Raw genomic sequence first — 16,364 nt, forward strand, 5'->3', positions numbered from 1 at the left:
AACCAGGCGCCAGTGCTGTTTGTAGAGACTCCAACAGAAGGCTTGAGATCACCTCCTGCTCTCATTCTTCATGACTTTCTCACTCTCCCTCTCCATTCCCATACAAATATCCAAAATATCCATCACACTCACCCAACATATCATCTACACCTACTTTCATCCACTGATAAATGTCTCTAAAATGTCACTTTAAATCAGTTTTGAAATCGACTCTTACAAACACTTGTGCTCAGTAGAATACACACAGACAATATTACCAAGTAGATGAAACCAGGATGAAGTAGGTAAAAGGAAAGCATCAGAAAGAAGACATAAGGAATAGAGTAAGAAGAGGAGGAAAAAGGAGTAAATTAAAGTAGTAAAGGGTAACAATCCACAAATAGAACCTTATTTTAAAAAAATGGAGGCATACATATAAACAGGCATACTCAATTAGAGTACAGGAATGAATGAATGAATGAATGAATGATCGTTTTGAGGCCATTTTCCCCGCTAGAGCAGGGGTTAGCCTTGCGGGCCCCATGACGATCATGGTTCCCTGTTTGAGGCAATGTTTTTATGGCCAGATGCCCTTCCTGACGCCAACCCTTGGTCACGCTCTTATGATGCGCAGGGATACGGTGTACCTATTCTAAACCGGGGTACACACCGGGATCATTCACCCCAGCAAGCTGGTACTCAATTTGCCGACCTCGGAAGGATGACAGACTGAGTCAACCCCCCTGGCGTTAATTCAGCGATCGACCAGGATTCGAACACAGGACCATAGGATCCCAAGCCGGCACCCTAACCGCTAAGCCAACACCAGGGATAATTAGAGTACAGGAAAAGAGAATAAAAGAAAAACCAGAAAAAGTAAATACAATCTAACATGGCCGTATATCATGAGTGCCAATTAGTGGAGAGAAAAAATAAATAAAAACAAAAGGCATGAAATAGGGGAAGAAAGAGTTCATAGCTTCGTTAACAAAAACTTCACATAAGAACATCTCTGCCAATTAATTATTTGGACAAAAACAAACAGGAAATCCACTCATTCACAAAAATCTGGAATATTTGGAATAAATTTGAAATCAGTAAATATCTTGAGAAGCAATGGCCGTGCTAACCACATATCAACCACTGTGTGGAAGACAACAATGAACGTATAATTTGTCCATGCCAATGGTACAAATACATTTATAATTATGAAAATTATTAAAAACAATTTTCTCATTTGTTCAGAAAAGACAAATTTCTTGCCAGACACAGCAGTTCGCAGCCTTTAAGAATCAGACCTGGATTAAACAGTTCAGAGGGATGAATGCGTAAACGACAAAAACAATGCCATCAATTAAAAGAGCCAAAAGTGCCAAACCAAATAATTACAGAAACATAAATACATTCTATTTTCATTGTAACAAGCAGACACACCTGCTTGCAATTCTAGACGTGTCTTTTAGTGACATAAATAGTTGGGTGTGGTTGGGTGGAATGGCGGTACGGGATTATAAGGGTGGCTAAGTTAAGTATGCGTCATATCACAGGCATGGTTAGCTGTACAATGAGAAACATGTCAGCTCAACTTGCGGTGAAAAGGGTAAAGGCACGACTGAGGGTCACTCAGTATGAAGCCGTGCGAATACATTTATAAAATGTGGGAGATATCTGAGAACCTTTACCGTTTGGAATTTTACTCGAGTTGGGAGACTTTCCCTGGGTTGACGTGGAGGCTTCCTCTTGACTTGCGTCACTCTGCTGCCCTGGTGAATCCTCCAACAAAGGATGGACCTCCTGCCCAATTTCTGTCTCACTTCTTGCAGCCACTTTCTCACCCAAGGTCTCGTCTGTACCCTTGCTGACATTAGTTTGCATCTGAGTTGCTGCTGGAGCAAAAAAAAACAAAAATAAAGCAAAAATTATCAGGTAGCATCGCCTGCATAGGACGGCAATATGATGTTTATGATTTTAAAAAATCACCTGCAATAAATCAATGGCTCATCGTAATTAATTAATGCACACCCACAAAGCCAGTCCTAATTTTCCCTACTAACGATTTGACTTTGTAATTTATTGTATGAAAACAATGTTCCCCCCAAAAATAACAAATTGGTCTGAAGATGCCTACAATCCCTACATGTTCATAAAATATAGAGCAGAAAAAAGTAAAGAAGAATAATCACATGCCATGAACCCCTAAATAATCAAAATAACAATGGCTTATTATCATATGTGCGATGACAAAACTTGGGCAACATTTATGGACAGATATGGGGTCCCGGGAGTTAACGAAGAGGTTCCATAATTTTAACCCACATAGGAATGCACTCACTGAGATACCAGTCGTCAGCCAGAATTTTGATGGTTTGAAGGCCCCATTATAAACTACAGCAGTTTTAATGTTGCGCACAGAAAACTAAAACATATCCATTTCAAGTTTACAGGTGAGCCAACCATGGATCGCATTCATTAGCAATGTCATTTACAGTAATGGAACTCATAATCATAAAACCTCCTTTGTGATGCTTCTCCGATATCTACTCTTCATGAAAGACACCATAAGATCTCTAATGTCCATCAACTAATCCCAGCTGATGGCACACCTAGTTTAATGGGCATTTGACCTGACAGATGGTGCACTTTGTGTTGCAATGTCCTGCCAGCAAAGACCAATCTGATGGTTGTAGTCAGTCAGGTCAAGGATCAAACTTAGGCTAGACAGCTCAAACGCAAGTGCCCTACCCCTGCAGCATTCTGTCACGTTAAATTTAAAGATAATAATTATAGTATATATTGTTTGAGAAGTGTGTGTTTGTGTGTATAATAAAGAACTGACTAAAGAAGAACCCTCCGATATGGAAGGAAGCAGAACTGAAATAAAGAAGAAGATTCCAAGAGGAAAAAATGGCTTTTTTGTTGTTGTTGTTGTTGCTCCCCACTGAAGAGAGGGAGCCCAGCGAGCTACATGGTGAACCACATACTGAGTGGAGCTGAGAGCGAGATGAGTCAGGTTGATTTCATGCGGGGAGCACTGCAAGAGGTTACTAAAAATAATGAAACCCTCATGGTGGAGGTGGATGTATATAAATGGAGGAAATTGGATGAAAATGGTCATTTTTGGGATACATTGGAGACCATCTGTGAATGTCTGGTTGAGTATGATGGCATTATGGTGGCAAAAGATGCTGAGATGGAAGATGTTCAATGCCAGTTGCACATAGCCACTCTCCCCAGGTCTCCGAGTCAGCATGACCTTGAAGAGCAACAACAAACAAACAACAACATGCATTTTAAGGCCATTTTCCCTGCTAGAACGGGGGTTAGCCTTGCGGTCCCCATGACAATCTTCTCCATTTTGCCCTATTTTCTGCATCTCCCCTTGTTAACCCCCTTGCCCGCATTTCTTCTTCCACCATCTTTAGCCAAGTCTTTCTCGGTCTTCCCCGTCCTCTACTTCCTTCTACATTCATTTCCATCACTCTTCTCAACCAGTCACTTTCATCCTTCCTCAACACATGACCAAACCATCTCAACCTGTTTCTCCTCACAACATCCATCACAGGCTCTATTCCCATCATCTTTCGCAATTCATCATTTGTCTTCCTCTCTCTCAACGATACTCCACACATCCACCGAACCATTCGCATTTCCACCCTTTCCAGCCTTCGTTGCATTTGTTTTGTTGCATTTTGTTTCCACCTCGAAGAGCATCATGTGAATATTCAGAAAAACAAGAAATCTAACGAGCCAGGGAAGTGGAAAGTTTGGTGCAGAAAGGCCCCTCCTGTAGACCCATTTAATGGAGAGAACTTGGAAATCTGGTTGGATGACTGGCTCAACCCCTCCTGAATAGAACCTCCACATGGAACAAGGGGACTGAGGAAGAGCTTCTCTTGCAGCTTGCAGGCCACATAGGAGGATCTCTACAAGAATGGTGTCTCGTTGACAGGGAGAGCAACAAAATGTATCCAATCTTGCCAGAGCTTCACACCATATGGAGCTCGATTCAGGTAGTAAGACTTTAACTGAATAAGATTTCCGGCAAACCTGCAAGCGGAAGATGAGCGTGTAACAGATTTTATAAGGTGACTGGTGCGCACATTCAACATTGGGTACGGTAGAGACAGAATGCCCAGCGAAACATGGGATGCTCTTGCATGGCCAACTTAAAGACAGGTTAGGACGAGATCATGAGAGCACCGGCAGTTTCGGTAGAACACAATTTAAAACAGATAGTAGACACCTGCTTTGGTCCTAAGCTCTCTTCAACCAAGCAAAACTTGAAATGAGACAAGTAATGCAGCTCCAGGTTGCAGTCTTACTTAGGGCTGCCGCACACTAGTCGACGCAATGCAACAAGACTGTCGGTGACAGCTTAGTCGGACGACAGTTTTTGATTATCGTGTAATGTGCGGTGGTTTCCAAGCCTCGTCAACTAGTTTTTCAGGTGCATTAGTGACCCCGAAAATAGTGACATCAACAATCGCGTCGTGTGAGTGAAGTGTGCGGCAGTCTCCGACAAAACAAGTTTGCACAAGATTCGTCACCCACAATGTTGTTGCATTGCGTCGGTGATCATCGGCTAATTTGCGGCGGCCCTAACAATCCAAGTTGCGGTCCAGGTGAGACCAACTAGTGTCATGATCTGCTTTGTAATTTAAACTAGAGGTTCCAGGGAACCTGAACTCAACTGGTCTATATCAATATCTTTCTATAAAATTGATATCAAACCCGTAATATATGTGTTGAGGTTTGTTACATACTGTCTACACACCAAGTTTTAGCCTTCTTGCTCCAATAGGAAGTACCAGATTGACAAAAATCGATTTTTCAATATGGCCGGTGCGCACATTCGGAGGGTCCATGTGCAATGTTTAAGGGATATTCAAAGACAATATAACCGGGATTCCTTCAATGTTTGCAGCACTCAAAAACGTCCTACCTTATGGAATACAGATGTATGGATCCCAAACAGTCGCACCTACAACTAAACAACGCAGCCAATTTAGAAAAGTTTGTAGTTGCATTTCTTTGGAAGCAAAATAGTCCAGAAAGTGCCTGAAATGTAGGAAGACAGCGACAGTGATGGACTGAATTGTGATGTAGAATAAAATTAACTAGAGCTTCCAGGGAAGCAGAACTCAACTGAACTGACTGGATAACTTTAAAGTAGGTCAGTTGTCTGTACTAGATTTGACTTAAATGAAAAGCCAACAACCTTGTGTAATAATTTTAAGGTCCTTGTATCCTTATACTTGTGCCGGCCTATGGCGGCCATTTTGTGACAGATCGGGTTGACATGTGATAGCAACCTACCGTGTGTGGTAAGAGTCTCACACACCAAGTTTGATCAAAATCCATAAATATTTGTGGACGTTAATAATAATAATAATAATAATACATTTATTTTATATAGCGCTTTTCAAGAAGCCCAAAGACGCTTTGACAGAGTACAAAAAAAAGTGCAAAAAGACAAAAATCAATCGGTAAATAATCAAAGCAAAAGGAAGGAGAAGGAATGATACGTAGGAGGATATCTCAAAAAGTTGTGGACAGATTTGGATGAAACTTGGAGAGGTTGTGTGTGTGAAAAGGACTAAATGTTTTGATTTTGGTGAAGATCTGACTATGAATTCGGCTACAATAATTATTTAATTTAGAAGCGATTCTTCACCATTAAGAGATCGGATGAAAAGCGATATATAACATGATATTGTTACATTTGTAGGGGGTAGGCAGTGATACCTTCGTCCAGGTAGAATTACATAGGTAGTGTGCTCCGACTTTTTTTTTTTTTTTGTATACAGAGTCGAGGCTCGTGAAAGAGCTAACATTTATCAAACAAACAAATCAAACAAACAAGCAAACAAAGTATATAAAAAGGGGAGCGGTCGACAAGATGGGGAGAGAAGGGGAGGAAGCACACAAACACAACATTTGAGAGCAGGGACATCGGGAGATGTGTGGGAGGGAGAGGGCCTGGGGGGAGGCAGGATAGGTATAAAACGCAAGGACACCAAGGACTTCCAGGAAAGAAGTTAAAGTCTTAACATCATTTCGGAGCTGAAAACAATATGGCGGCCTATGGCGGCCATTTTGTGATGGATCGGGTTGGAATGCAATAGCAACCTACCTTGTGTGGTAAGGGTTAAACATTCTAAGTTTGATCAAAATCTGTTAATATTTGTGGACGCTAGAGTGTTAACGTCGTTTTCATGACCAAAAACAAAATGGTCGCCTAAGTCCGCCATTTTTCAACGGATCGGGCTGAAATGTAATACCAACCTGTTCCTTGGGGTGAGGATGCTGCATGTCAAGTTTGATCAGAATCGGTTGATATTTGTGGACGCTGGAGTGTTAACGTCGAAAAGTTAATGCACGACAGACGACAGACTACGACGACAGACGACAGACGACGGAGGGTTCAGTACGTGACCGTCCAGTTGAGTTAACAAGGGAAAGGCTTTCCAGGACCAAATTGAGACCAGAAAAAGGAAAATAAATAAATAAAAAAGAAAATAAATTTGTCTCGTTTCTGAATACCTGCCGTTTGGGACAAAACTATTTATTACATTTCCAAATAAAGGGATTTTATTTCCAAATACATGCCTCTGATATGCTTTCAAACTCCCTTTCTCCACCACTCCTTCCACACAACCCTGACCTCCTCTTTCCTATCTTTCTCCCTTTACTACCTTTTCTCAATTATCCTTGATCGTCCCACACCACTTATCGTTACAAAATAAATAGATTGCCCCTTTCATCAAGGTTTTGACATCCGAAAAAAATAGATCCAACATTTCAGAATTAATATATTATTTTGTGTCCTCATCGCCCTCAGTGGAGTAGTGAGCATGTTACTGTAGAAGATGTACCTCACCTGACTTCGAGGTCTCATGTTCTTGATGGTCAGTTGCATTGGAATCCCCCAGCTTCTCTTGGTGTGTAGGTGACCCAGGCTTATTTGTGACGGACATTGGTGCTGTGATGACGGCATCCACACAGAGCTAGTCAGCTCAAGGAGGACAAAACCCTGATTGCAAAAACAAGAAATTGAAAGCAATGAATGTCTGTAATGCAGCTCCTAGATTTTGCACTCACGTGTGGATTTTGGCCATCACATGGTAAAACGGCAATTCTCCCTCTCTCCCTCCCTTTCCCCTTCCTCTCCGTCTCCCTCTCTCTCTCTCTCTGCAGCACTCTTATGAAGGCAGGATCATTGCTGCCAAAGCGGCCCCATGTAAAGGATTACACTCGGTGATTTGCCTTTGTGATGGTAGCCAGTGTGAGGTAGAGGGATGGGAATTTGTAATTGGTTGGTGCCGGTGATAATTCACTTATTCTTCACGGAAGACACCATGGGATCTTTAAAGTCCACCAACTAAAGCTAGCAGACAGGACACGCAGCTCAACATCCCTACGAGGGATGGTGTGCCACGTGCTGCAAGTACCGTGCCTGCGAAGTACCAATCCGACAGTTTATTGTCGAGTCAGGAACCGAACCCAGGCTGGACAGCTGAAAGACACGTGTGCTACCTCTACACTATCCTGGGAAAGGCTTTCCACAAGTTTCTGGACTTCTGTCGGACGGCACTTCAAAAGCCTTGGTTATAAAGTTTCGCACACATGGTTCTGTGACGCTGACCACAGTAAAGGTCAACTGGGGGGGAGCACAACTCTATCCTGATAATGAAAACCAGCAAATTCATTTTTATATCAAAGCTCTTGCCAATAAACAAATGTTGCACATACAGGTATTTCAAACGTTCTACACATAAATAAATAAAAATGTACAACTGACTGTTGAAGTAAAGCTTAAAGATCAGAGGATCAAACAAAAACACTCGAAGATCCGCATGAAGTTCGGGGAAGCAGAGATGTATTTTTAAGAGGGTCTCCAAGCTAATGGTTCAGTACAGACCAAGTCTTCATCCAACAAATAAAAGGCCTCGACAGAAGCAGAAGCAAACGAGAGCAACAAGTGCAGGCAAAGCATGGAACCCACCTATTTGCAAACAATACCGAAAATATCACAGTGGCATAGAGGGCGTTGCCTGGAGAGCAGAGAATGCTGGATTGCAAAGGAAAAGTCTCGGACTAGTTGAATGAGCTCACCTGAGATATGGCTTACCTGAGATATGGAAATTTTTAATTTTCATTTTGTTGTTAGTAAACTGAGTTCACACCATTATTACCTTCGCCACCTGACTGTTGAACTTCTGACTGTTGAACTAACCCTAACCACCTGACTTCGCCACCTGAACTTTAACCACCGAACGTGGGTAGAGGTGAAATGTTTTCACCCCGTCTGTTTGTCTGTGAACAGGATATCTCAAAAAGTTGTGGACAAATTCGGACAAAATTTGGTGGACATTTTAAGTTGTATGTAACGAGGAGCAGTTGATTCAACTTTGGTGAAGATCCGAATACGAGGATTTTTTCATTTTTTTAAAAAGTGATTCTTCACCATTGAGAGATGGGTGCCAAAAATTATATATATATATATTTCATGATATTTCAAAAAGTTGTGAACAAATTCGGACAAAACTTTGTGGACGAGTTGGTTAGGTGACAAGAACAAGCCGATTAGATTTTGGTTCAGGTCCGAATCCAGATCCGGCCTATCGGTGGGATACAAAACGTAAACTGTCCAGCCTGGAGGAGGCATGCGCTCTACCGAGAGCCGTTCTCTCTGGAATGTTTTGTTTTGATTACAAATAAAAACTTCTGAGCAAATACATATTGATAGTTTTCTATTCGTTAGCATAAGCAATCGAAACTTAGATCACTATCTAGAGCTTGGACACCGGTAATTATTCTACCACAAATCAACAAATCTAGGGTTTCTATATATTGTGCTGAAATTGGAGACTTTTGCAGACTTTCACACCATAGTTTAACAAGCTTTGTCTCCATGCAAAGACTGCACGATGATTATAAATGAGAGATTATTCGCTAATCCGCATTGTAAGTTGATGCGTCATGGATGGATGATGCGTAGAGATTTCTCAGGATCCATAACAATTAGAATTCCACATACTCGGAATCCGAGAGGAATGCAGAGCATCTGCTGCGTGATGCTTTTGTATACAAAATATAGGCTCATTTAAGAGTGAGGCGCCAAAGAGGAGAAACAGCAATGTACTGACTGTGAGGCAGTAGGCCAGAGGTGGACAAATCAAGAAGGGAATGAACAGGAAAAGAGAAGAGGGAGTAGCAACAGTAGTAACAGTGTTGGGTTAGGTGGGGTTCATGAGGGGAGAAAAGATTGCAGGTAGGGTTCAGGGAAGACATGAGATGGTAGTGCACTGTCTGCTTGACTACCTGGAGGGTACAGTGGGATTTACTGGCTCAGGAGGGTGGTTCCATAAGCCAGGGGAGGAGGGAAGACGAACAGGAGAGTTGAGGAGAGAAAAAGGACATGGGTGGGGTCTGTGAGCGGCACCTTTGATTGGTCGAGGTGACGTAAAATGCCATAATATTTTGTCCAAGTACTGTTAAACGGAAGTTTTTTTAAGGTGCTAAAAAGTAATTAGTGTTCTACATTGTTCATGTATATAATTAAATTTAAATAAAATGAACATTTTAAAGGGTCTAGAAAAAAAAAATTCGGAAGTTTACTGCCGTTGATGCAGCATCTTTTACACCACCTTATTTAACACATTACATTAGGTATTCGTGCTTGTTGTTTGTGTCCTTTATGACCTCGCAAAAACACTAAGTTTCCTGTTTGGAATGATCCTAAATTTTGTATGACTGGCAGACAGACTAAAAATATTATCTCACCCCTCTGCGTATGTGCGATCGGGACAAATTCTGAGCCAATGTACTGCTAAGTTGCAGGTTCGTTTCCCAATTCATGGTCCGATTTGTGTTCAAAATATAACAACCAATTGAAGTCAAGTTGTTCCTCAATCATAAACCGACTTTTGTAGACAGACAAACCGAACTGAAGACAAAGCGAATCAATTGCTCAACCTCGCTTTTTGCTTCGTGTACGCGTGGTAAAAATGAACTGTATTTTAAGGAGCCCACAGTATGCCAGAGCAAGGGACGAAAGGTTAATGACTGAAACGTCAGCTTGTCCTTGCTTCACATGCCAGTTAGCATACATACCTCGATCAACGTCCTGTTGATTTCATCCATTGCTCAACCTGTCTGCCGACGCAAATCGGCACTGGCCTTCGCCAGCAAGAGTAATTCTTCAATCGACATCAAATCACAAATACTGTATTAGTTTGTTCATCGCCTACAAATGTCCTTGTAATGCATGTAAAAGTAAACTGTCTCTCATGGCTGTCGAGCATGCTATATCCATGAGCCTGAAATGAATGTTAAAAGATTTTAGAGTTGGTAAAGGTGAGGTGAGTGTGGACAGTAAAACTTTGCTTGGAAAATTATGAGAAGCAAACTGGGTAAAAAAAAAATATGGACGTGCGGCTTCAAAAAGCTACATACAGGTTGTTCCAAAAAGACCCGGACAACTTTGGTTGTTAATATATTTAGAACCATAAATGATACAACGACACCCCTTGGTTTATATGTTACAAAAACTCATGAAGTTTTGTGCACACCATCATTACACGACAATGTGAGCTCCGTTTGTCAAGTGCAGAACATGAAGACGGTACATGAGTTATTACCATGTTCGGCTCAGCATGTTTGCGTCCACCAGTGCACATGCAGCTGTGATCCGAGAATGAAGAGATCCTGCAGGTTTTCCACCTTGGTATTGTAGACAACATCTCTGACAAACCCCCACAGAAAAAAAATCATGGAGGTTATGTATGGTGATTGTGGGGCCAGGAGGTTGGTCCATCTCGGCCCATCCACCAACAACCTGTAAATTCTTCATTCAGGACGGCTCGAACAACTAAGGCCCAATGAGGGGGAGCGCCGTCCTGTTGAAAGATGTTATCAGATTGCAGGTCTTCAATCTGCACGAAGCCGAATCCTTCCAACATGTTCATGTAAATTTTTGAGGTCACTGTATCCTCCACAAAGAAAAACGGACCCACCAAGCGGTCATGGAGAAGGCCACACCACACATTGACCTTTGGACCGTCATTCATGTATGTGTTGAATGACCACGTGGGGGGTTTCAGAGCTGCGGATCCTCACATTGTGCTGGTTGAGCGTCTGTGAACATGACCTTTTTCAGGTAATCTTCGTCATCCTCTTTGCAACTGAGCATTTCCAAGGCAAAGCCTTGTGTTTGGGTCCATCATTTGGTTTGAGTTCCTGCAGAATCTGCACCTTATAGGCATAAAGCTTCAGTCTTTCATGGAAAATCCGTGTACAGTGGTGGTTGGTCGTCCCAATTCCCTGGATGCGCGTCGGATTGATTTTCTGGGTTTGTTGAAATGATCCACGCACTCGTTCAACATCTGCTGCACTTGTACTTGGTTGACCAGTACTTTCCTGTTTATGACAATTTCCAGTCTCATTAAACCTCTTGCACCACTCCCTGATACTAGTCCGCCATGGCGGATTCCTACCATACCATGTACGGAAATTACGCGAAACTTGCATGACGGATCTTGTCTCGATGAACCATTCGACGCACTGAGCTTCCCCTGTGGAGTTGCTATTTTATTTTACATTAAACTACCAGACCTGAAAATAAAGAAAACTTTGAGTTCCTGTCTACTACACAAGAGAGCTGTTGATCTGTCTGTCTGTCTGTGTGTGTGTCGCCATTTTTCTCAGAGATGGCTGAACGGATCTTGGTCAAACCTTCAGAGGTTCATCAGTGAGTACCTGGGAGTGTTTTAGGCAAAAAAAAAAAAGTTCGTTTTTTTGGATCAAAAATAAATAAATAAAAATTCGCTCTAGAGTGCCTTTTTAAGCCTTTTTGATTAATGACAGTTATATACAAGTACACATTCGCATAAATAAATACAAAATAATCACCAGACATTTGAACACAAATAATAAAACAATTCTGGAAGTGGTCAAAGTTGGGTCTAAGGCTTCTTCTTCTTCATGAACGTCATCATACTTAACTCAAACGTGATGAACGGCACATTCACCAGCATATATTCAACGAAAAGGTAAAATTATGATTTTACATTTGTGATGGATTCTGATTTGGATGTAATTGCTTTTCCATTATATTTGCCCTCATTTCAAATATGTTAATGTTTCTTTTTCGCTTGAGCAACGCCGGGTGCTCCAGCTATAAACGCTTATGTACTTTACTCGGGGTACAAATACAAATACAACTTTGTCGCGGCCTCATTCGGGGGGTGTGGGGGACCGGGAGAGGGGCGTAAATTCTCTTTGTAAATGTATACCGTGTAGCACCACCTGGTGATGGTGGCAGAGGGTATTACAATTTCCTTTTTTACCTGTGCAACACTGAGGTTATGAAACACTTTTTGCATGGGAAAATTTTCCTCCTTCCCTCCCCCTACTCCCCCACAACAGAGGGGCCTGTCAAAGCCACCCCACCCCCCAAAATATGTATATGTAGTATGTCTTTCCCCTCCCTCTCCCCCCCTCCCTCTCCCTCCCTCTCCCCTCAACCTCCCCCTTCCACTCCACCCACTCCCTTTCTCACCCCTCTCTCTCCTGCTCCCTCCCCCCCCCCTCCCCTCGGCAACGCCGGGTACTCCTGCTAGTATCATCTAAATCAAAGGGTATCGTTGTATCATTTGTGATTCCAAATATATTAACAACCAAAGTTATCTGTGTATTTTTGGACCACCCTGTATATCAAACAAACAGTTTCTTATTGAACACCTCGCCGCCATTAGATAATTTAAATTGAATCGGATGATTTTTGTTGTATACATAGACGGGGCTCGTGGAAGAGCTAGTACACTGAATGGATTGGGATGTAACAGACAATAACAGGGTGCAAAACACGCATGCACGGGGTGGACAAGTTGGACACAGGATGCATGGGGTGGTCAAGATGGATACAGAAAGAAACTCCAAGGAGGGAAACTGGAAATTGGAAGGAGGAGGGACTTGGGTGGAGTTACCAAGAGCAGAAAAGATCATGGTTTTGGATTTAGGATGATCTAAGATGGTGGGGAACAGCTGTCTTGAAGACATGGACGGAAGAATGAGATTGAAGAGAATGTGGAAGTTGGTTACACGGGTGGGAAAGAAGAGAAACGAATGAGTAGAGGTGAGCAGTGATCCTGGATTTAGATAGTTTCACCAGAAAGGGGTTGCTGGTGGACCGTGTGATCCATGCAGACAGGTGAGAGCCCATCTTTCTGTGATGGGGAGGTGATAAGCCCATAGGCTCAGCTTCATCGCGGGAGATTCCAATAATCTTGAAGGCCTTAGTTTCCACGGTGTCAAGCTGGGCAAGAGTTGAGACAGGGGAGCCAGCTCAGAGGGGAGAGCAGTACTCCATCAAGATGCAGATGAAGGCCTTGTAGGTGGACAGGAGTTCAGGGTTCAGGGTTCAGGTGTGTCAAGGAAGGACTTTGTAGGACGGAGGATGCCCAGTCGGCGACTGGCGTCGGAGGCCAACTTTGAAATGTGGTTTGCAAGAAATGCGAATTGGTGTGCTCATCTTATGGTGATTGGTAATATACAGACTTGGTATTTAATATGGAATATTTTTAGCCGTGTCGCAGACGCTGCTAATAGAGTGCCCTCTGCTGTTGTTGTTGTTGTTCTTCTTCTTGTTCTTCTTCTTGTTCTTGCAGAGAAGACAAAACCTCAAAGCTCCACCCATTCTGGGAACCATAGCTCCACCCATTGTGGGAGAGGCTTCATATAAACAAATATCCACCATTTTATTAACTCGCATAGCTTTGAGGCCTGTTTTGTAGGCCCGTGGTGTCTTCCTCTCTCACACAGTTTTATTTCAAATCAAATTCGATATATCATTTCATTTTTCACAGTTGCTAACATAGTTTTAGACTCGGTTGAAAAAAAACGGGAAGAAAATCCGATGAAAGTTGCCCTTTATAGAACGAAATGAATTCTCAAAGGCCTGTAACTTCAAGTCCATTGAGATTTTTTTTTTTTAAATCGCGGCATGGTCAGTCATAGACCGCCCGAAATAACAGATGGGAAAATGCCGAGATATATATATTTTGTTTAAATCGCGGCATGGTCAGTCATACACCGCCCGAAATAACAGATGGGAAAATGCCGAGATATATTAAAAATTCGTCCATTTGATGACAATCGTCACGATGAAATATTTAATTTATACGTCATCACAATAATGTGGAGAGAGGAGCATAGCTTCGTTCACGTGTCGCCACATACGGGAAATTGCCGAGATATATTTTTTTACAATCACGGCATGGTCAGTCATACACCGCCTGAAATAACAGACGGGAAAATGCCGAGATATATTAAAAATTCGTCGCCACACATGGGAAATTGCCGAGATATATTTTCACTTTGCACAAAAATAACATCAAGTAATCGAACCAATAGGAATGTCCTGTGCCTATAACAACGACGTTATAGGCACAGCTGCATCTAGGCATTGTGTAACATCGACGCGGCTTTTGTTTTCATTAAAACTTTTTGTACTTGTTTTTTCTTGACTTGGGTTTACTTTCTTCACTCAGTATATCAATCTGGTGAGTTTCTTTTACACTTTGGTGATTTATTTGTAAAAAGAACCATGTCACTGATTGTCTGTCGCAGCAAGAAGTCAACAACAGGATTATATCACAGGTGGCGTGGCAAAATGTACGGACAGGTGCATTTGATAATTGGCTTCACAGTCGGGTATACAAGGGTTGTTGCATTCTGTATTAGTGGAAAACAACTGCTGCACGTCTCCAAAAGTTATTGTCGCTTCCTCTGGAGATGGTCCGTCAACTCGACAATGCTGTTTGTCATGGAGTGGTGGCTTTACGAAATTACGGCATGAAACAGCGTGCTATTGCTCGGCACTATGGCATCACTCAAGGTCAGGTGTCAAAGATCCTGAAACGAAATGTTCAGAGGGGTGTCCCTACTCCAATATCGAGGCCAGGACGTCCCCACAGAACCACAAGGAGGGATGATCGCCAGCTGCACCGGTTAATCCGCAATGGCCGTACCAAGTCAGCTAATCGGCTTAGGGCTGAGTGGCAGCAACTGACAAATGTGCCTGTATCCAGAAGGCTAGTCAACCAACGACTGGTTCAAGCAGGCTATTGTGCCAGGCGTACCCTGAGAAAGCCACGCCTGACCAGACAACACCGCCAGCGCCGATTGCAGTGGGCCAGAGAGCACCGTCAATGGCAGCCAGGACACTGGAATCACGTGATCTTCAGTGACGAGTCTAGATTTCTGGTCTATCGTCAAGATGGCCATGTCCGAGTGCGCAGACAAGTGCATGAAGCCTACAACAAAGATTGTATAGTGCCAAGAGTCCAAGCTGGAGGTGGTGGGGTGACCGTTTGGGCTGCTTTTCATGCAGGGGGAAAAACTGACCTGGTTGTTCTGAATGGAAACCTGAACCAGTTCAAGCACAGGGCCATTCTGGAAGAAACATTGCTTCCATTTGCTCGTGCAGCCTTTTGAGGAAACTGTCTTCCAAGATGACAATGCACGGCCTCATCGTGCTCGCATGATCCAACACTTTCTTGCTGACCGTGGTGTAGAGCATATGGAGTGGCCTGCCATGTCCCCGAATATGAATCCGATAGAGAACTTGTGGGCAGAATTAACGCGTCAAATCGACCACTTGGACCAGCAGCCGACCTCTGTGGGTGAATGGCAGCAGGCTATTGTCACTGCATGGCAAGCGATTCCTGTCCAAATCTTGGCAAATCTCGTCAACAGCATGCCTCAACGTGTACGTGCTCTCCTGAATGCTCGTGGGGGTTACACGAAGTACTGAACTGTAATTTTACTGTCCGTAATCCCATTCGTAATTTAACTTTAGGTTTGTTTAAAAAAAATTTGGCTAATGTGCAAAATAAAGAGATACTTCTGGAAAACGTACAGAAGTTTAACACAGTACTGTCCATGAATTGGGTTCGATATCAGTTTACATCACTTTCAAGGATCAATTTATTTGTTTCGAAATGTCAAATGTGGTTTTTGTTTCTTTTAAAGGTCACATTAACAAAATCTAGAATAATTTCAACATAATTCCAATGAACTTTTGGTTCGAAGGCATCTTGAAAAGGAAGTTCACCCCCACAAAAAAAATATTCCATATTAAATGCCAAGTCTGTATATCAAAAATAAATAATTAAAATAAAATAAAATAAAATTGCTCGATGACAGAAGACGCCATTTGCATTTTCCCCATCTTCATCCCTACCCTTCATCCTTTCCTTGCCAGAGGTTTTCATTGCACCCTGTTCATTGCACCTCTGTTCTGTAAAGATACCATGTGGTGTTCATTCCTTGAATACTGTTACGTTTGTGGGGGGTAGGTAAAAGGATACCATGTGAAAAGT

At 42.5% G+C, this 16,364-nt stretch overlaps 1 protein-coding gene across 3 annotated transcripts in view; it reads right to left on the reverse strand.

Annotated features, from left to right (window-relative positions):
- LOC137424902 (uncharacterized) overlaps positions 1-16,364 on the reverse strand; it is a 56,621-nt gene that overhangs the window by 27,129 nt on the left and 13,128 nt on the right. For 2 of the 3 annotated variants that reach the window (XM_068112793.2, XM_068112792.2), the window contains exons 2-3: positions 6,860-7,012; positions 1,662-1,865 (exon numbers count right to left, since the gene is read on the reverse strand). In XM_068112793.2, coding sequence (XP_067968894.1) covers positions 1,662-1,865; positions 6,860-6,956 — 301 coding nt within the window. In that variant the 5' untranslated portion in view covers positions 6,957-7,012. The remainder of the gene's footprint in view (positions 1-1,661; positions 1,866-6,859; positions 7,013-16,364) is intronic. The other variant, XM_068112794.2, reaches the window with a different exon arrangement.

Source organism: Myxine glutinosa, chromosome 4, assembly GCF_964187855.1.
Source record: "Myxine glutinosa chromosome 4, kmMyxGlut1.1, whole genome shotgun sequence".
NCBI lineage: Eukaryota > Metazoa > Chordata > Myxini > Myxiniformes > Myxinidae > Myxine > Myxine glutinosa.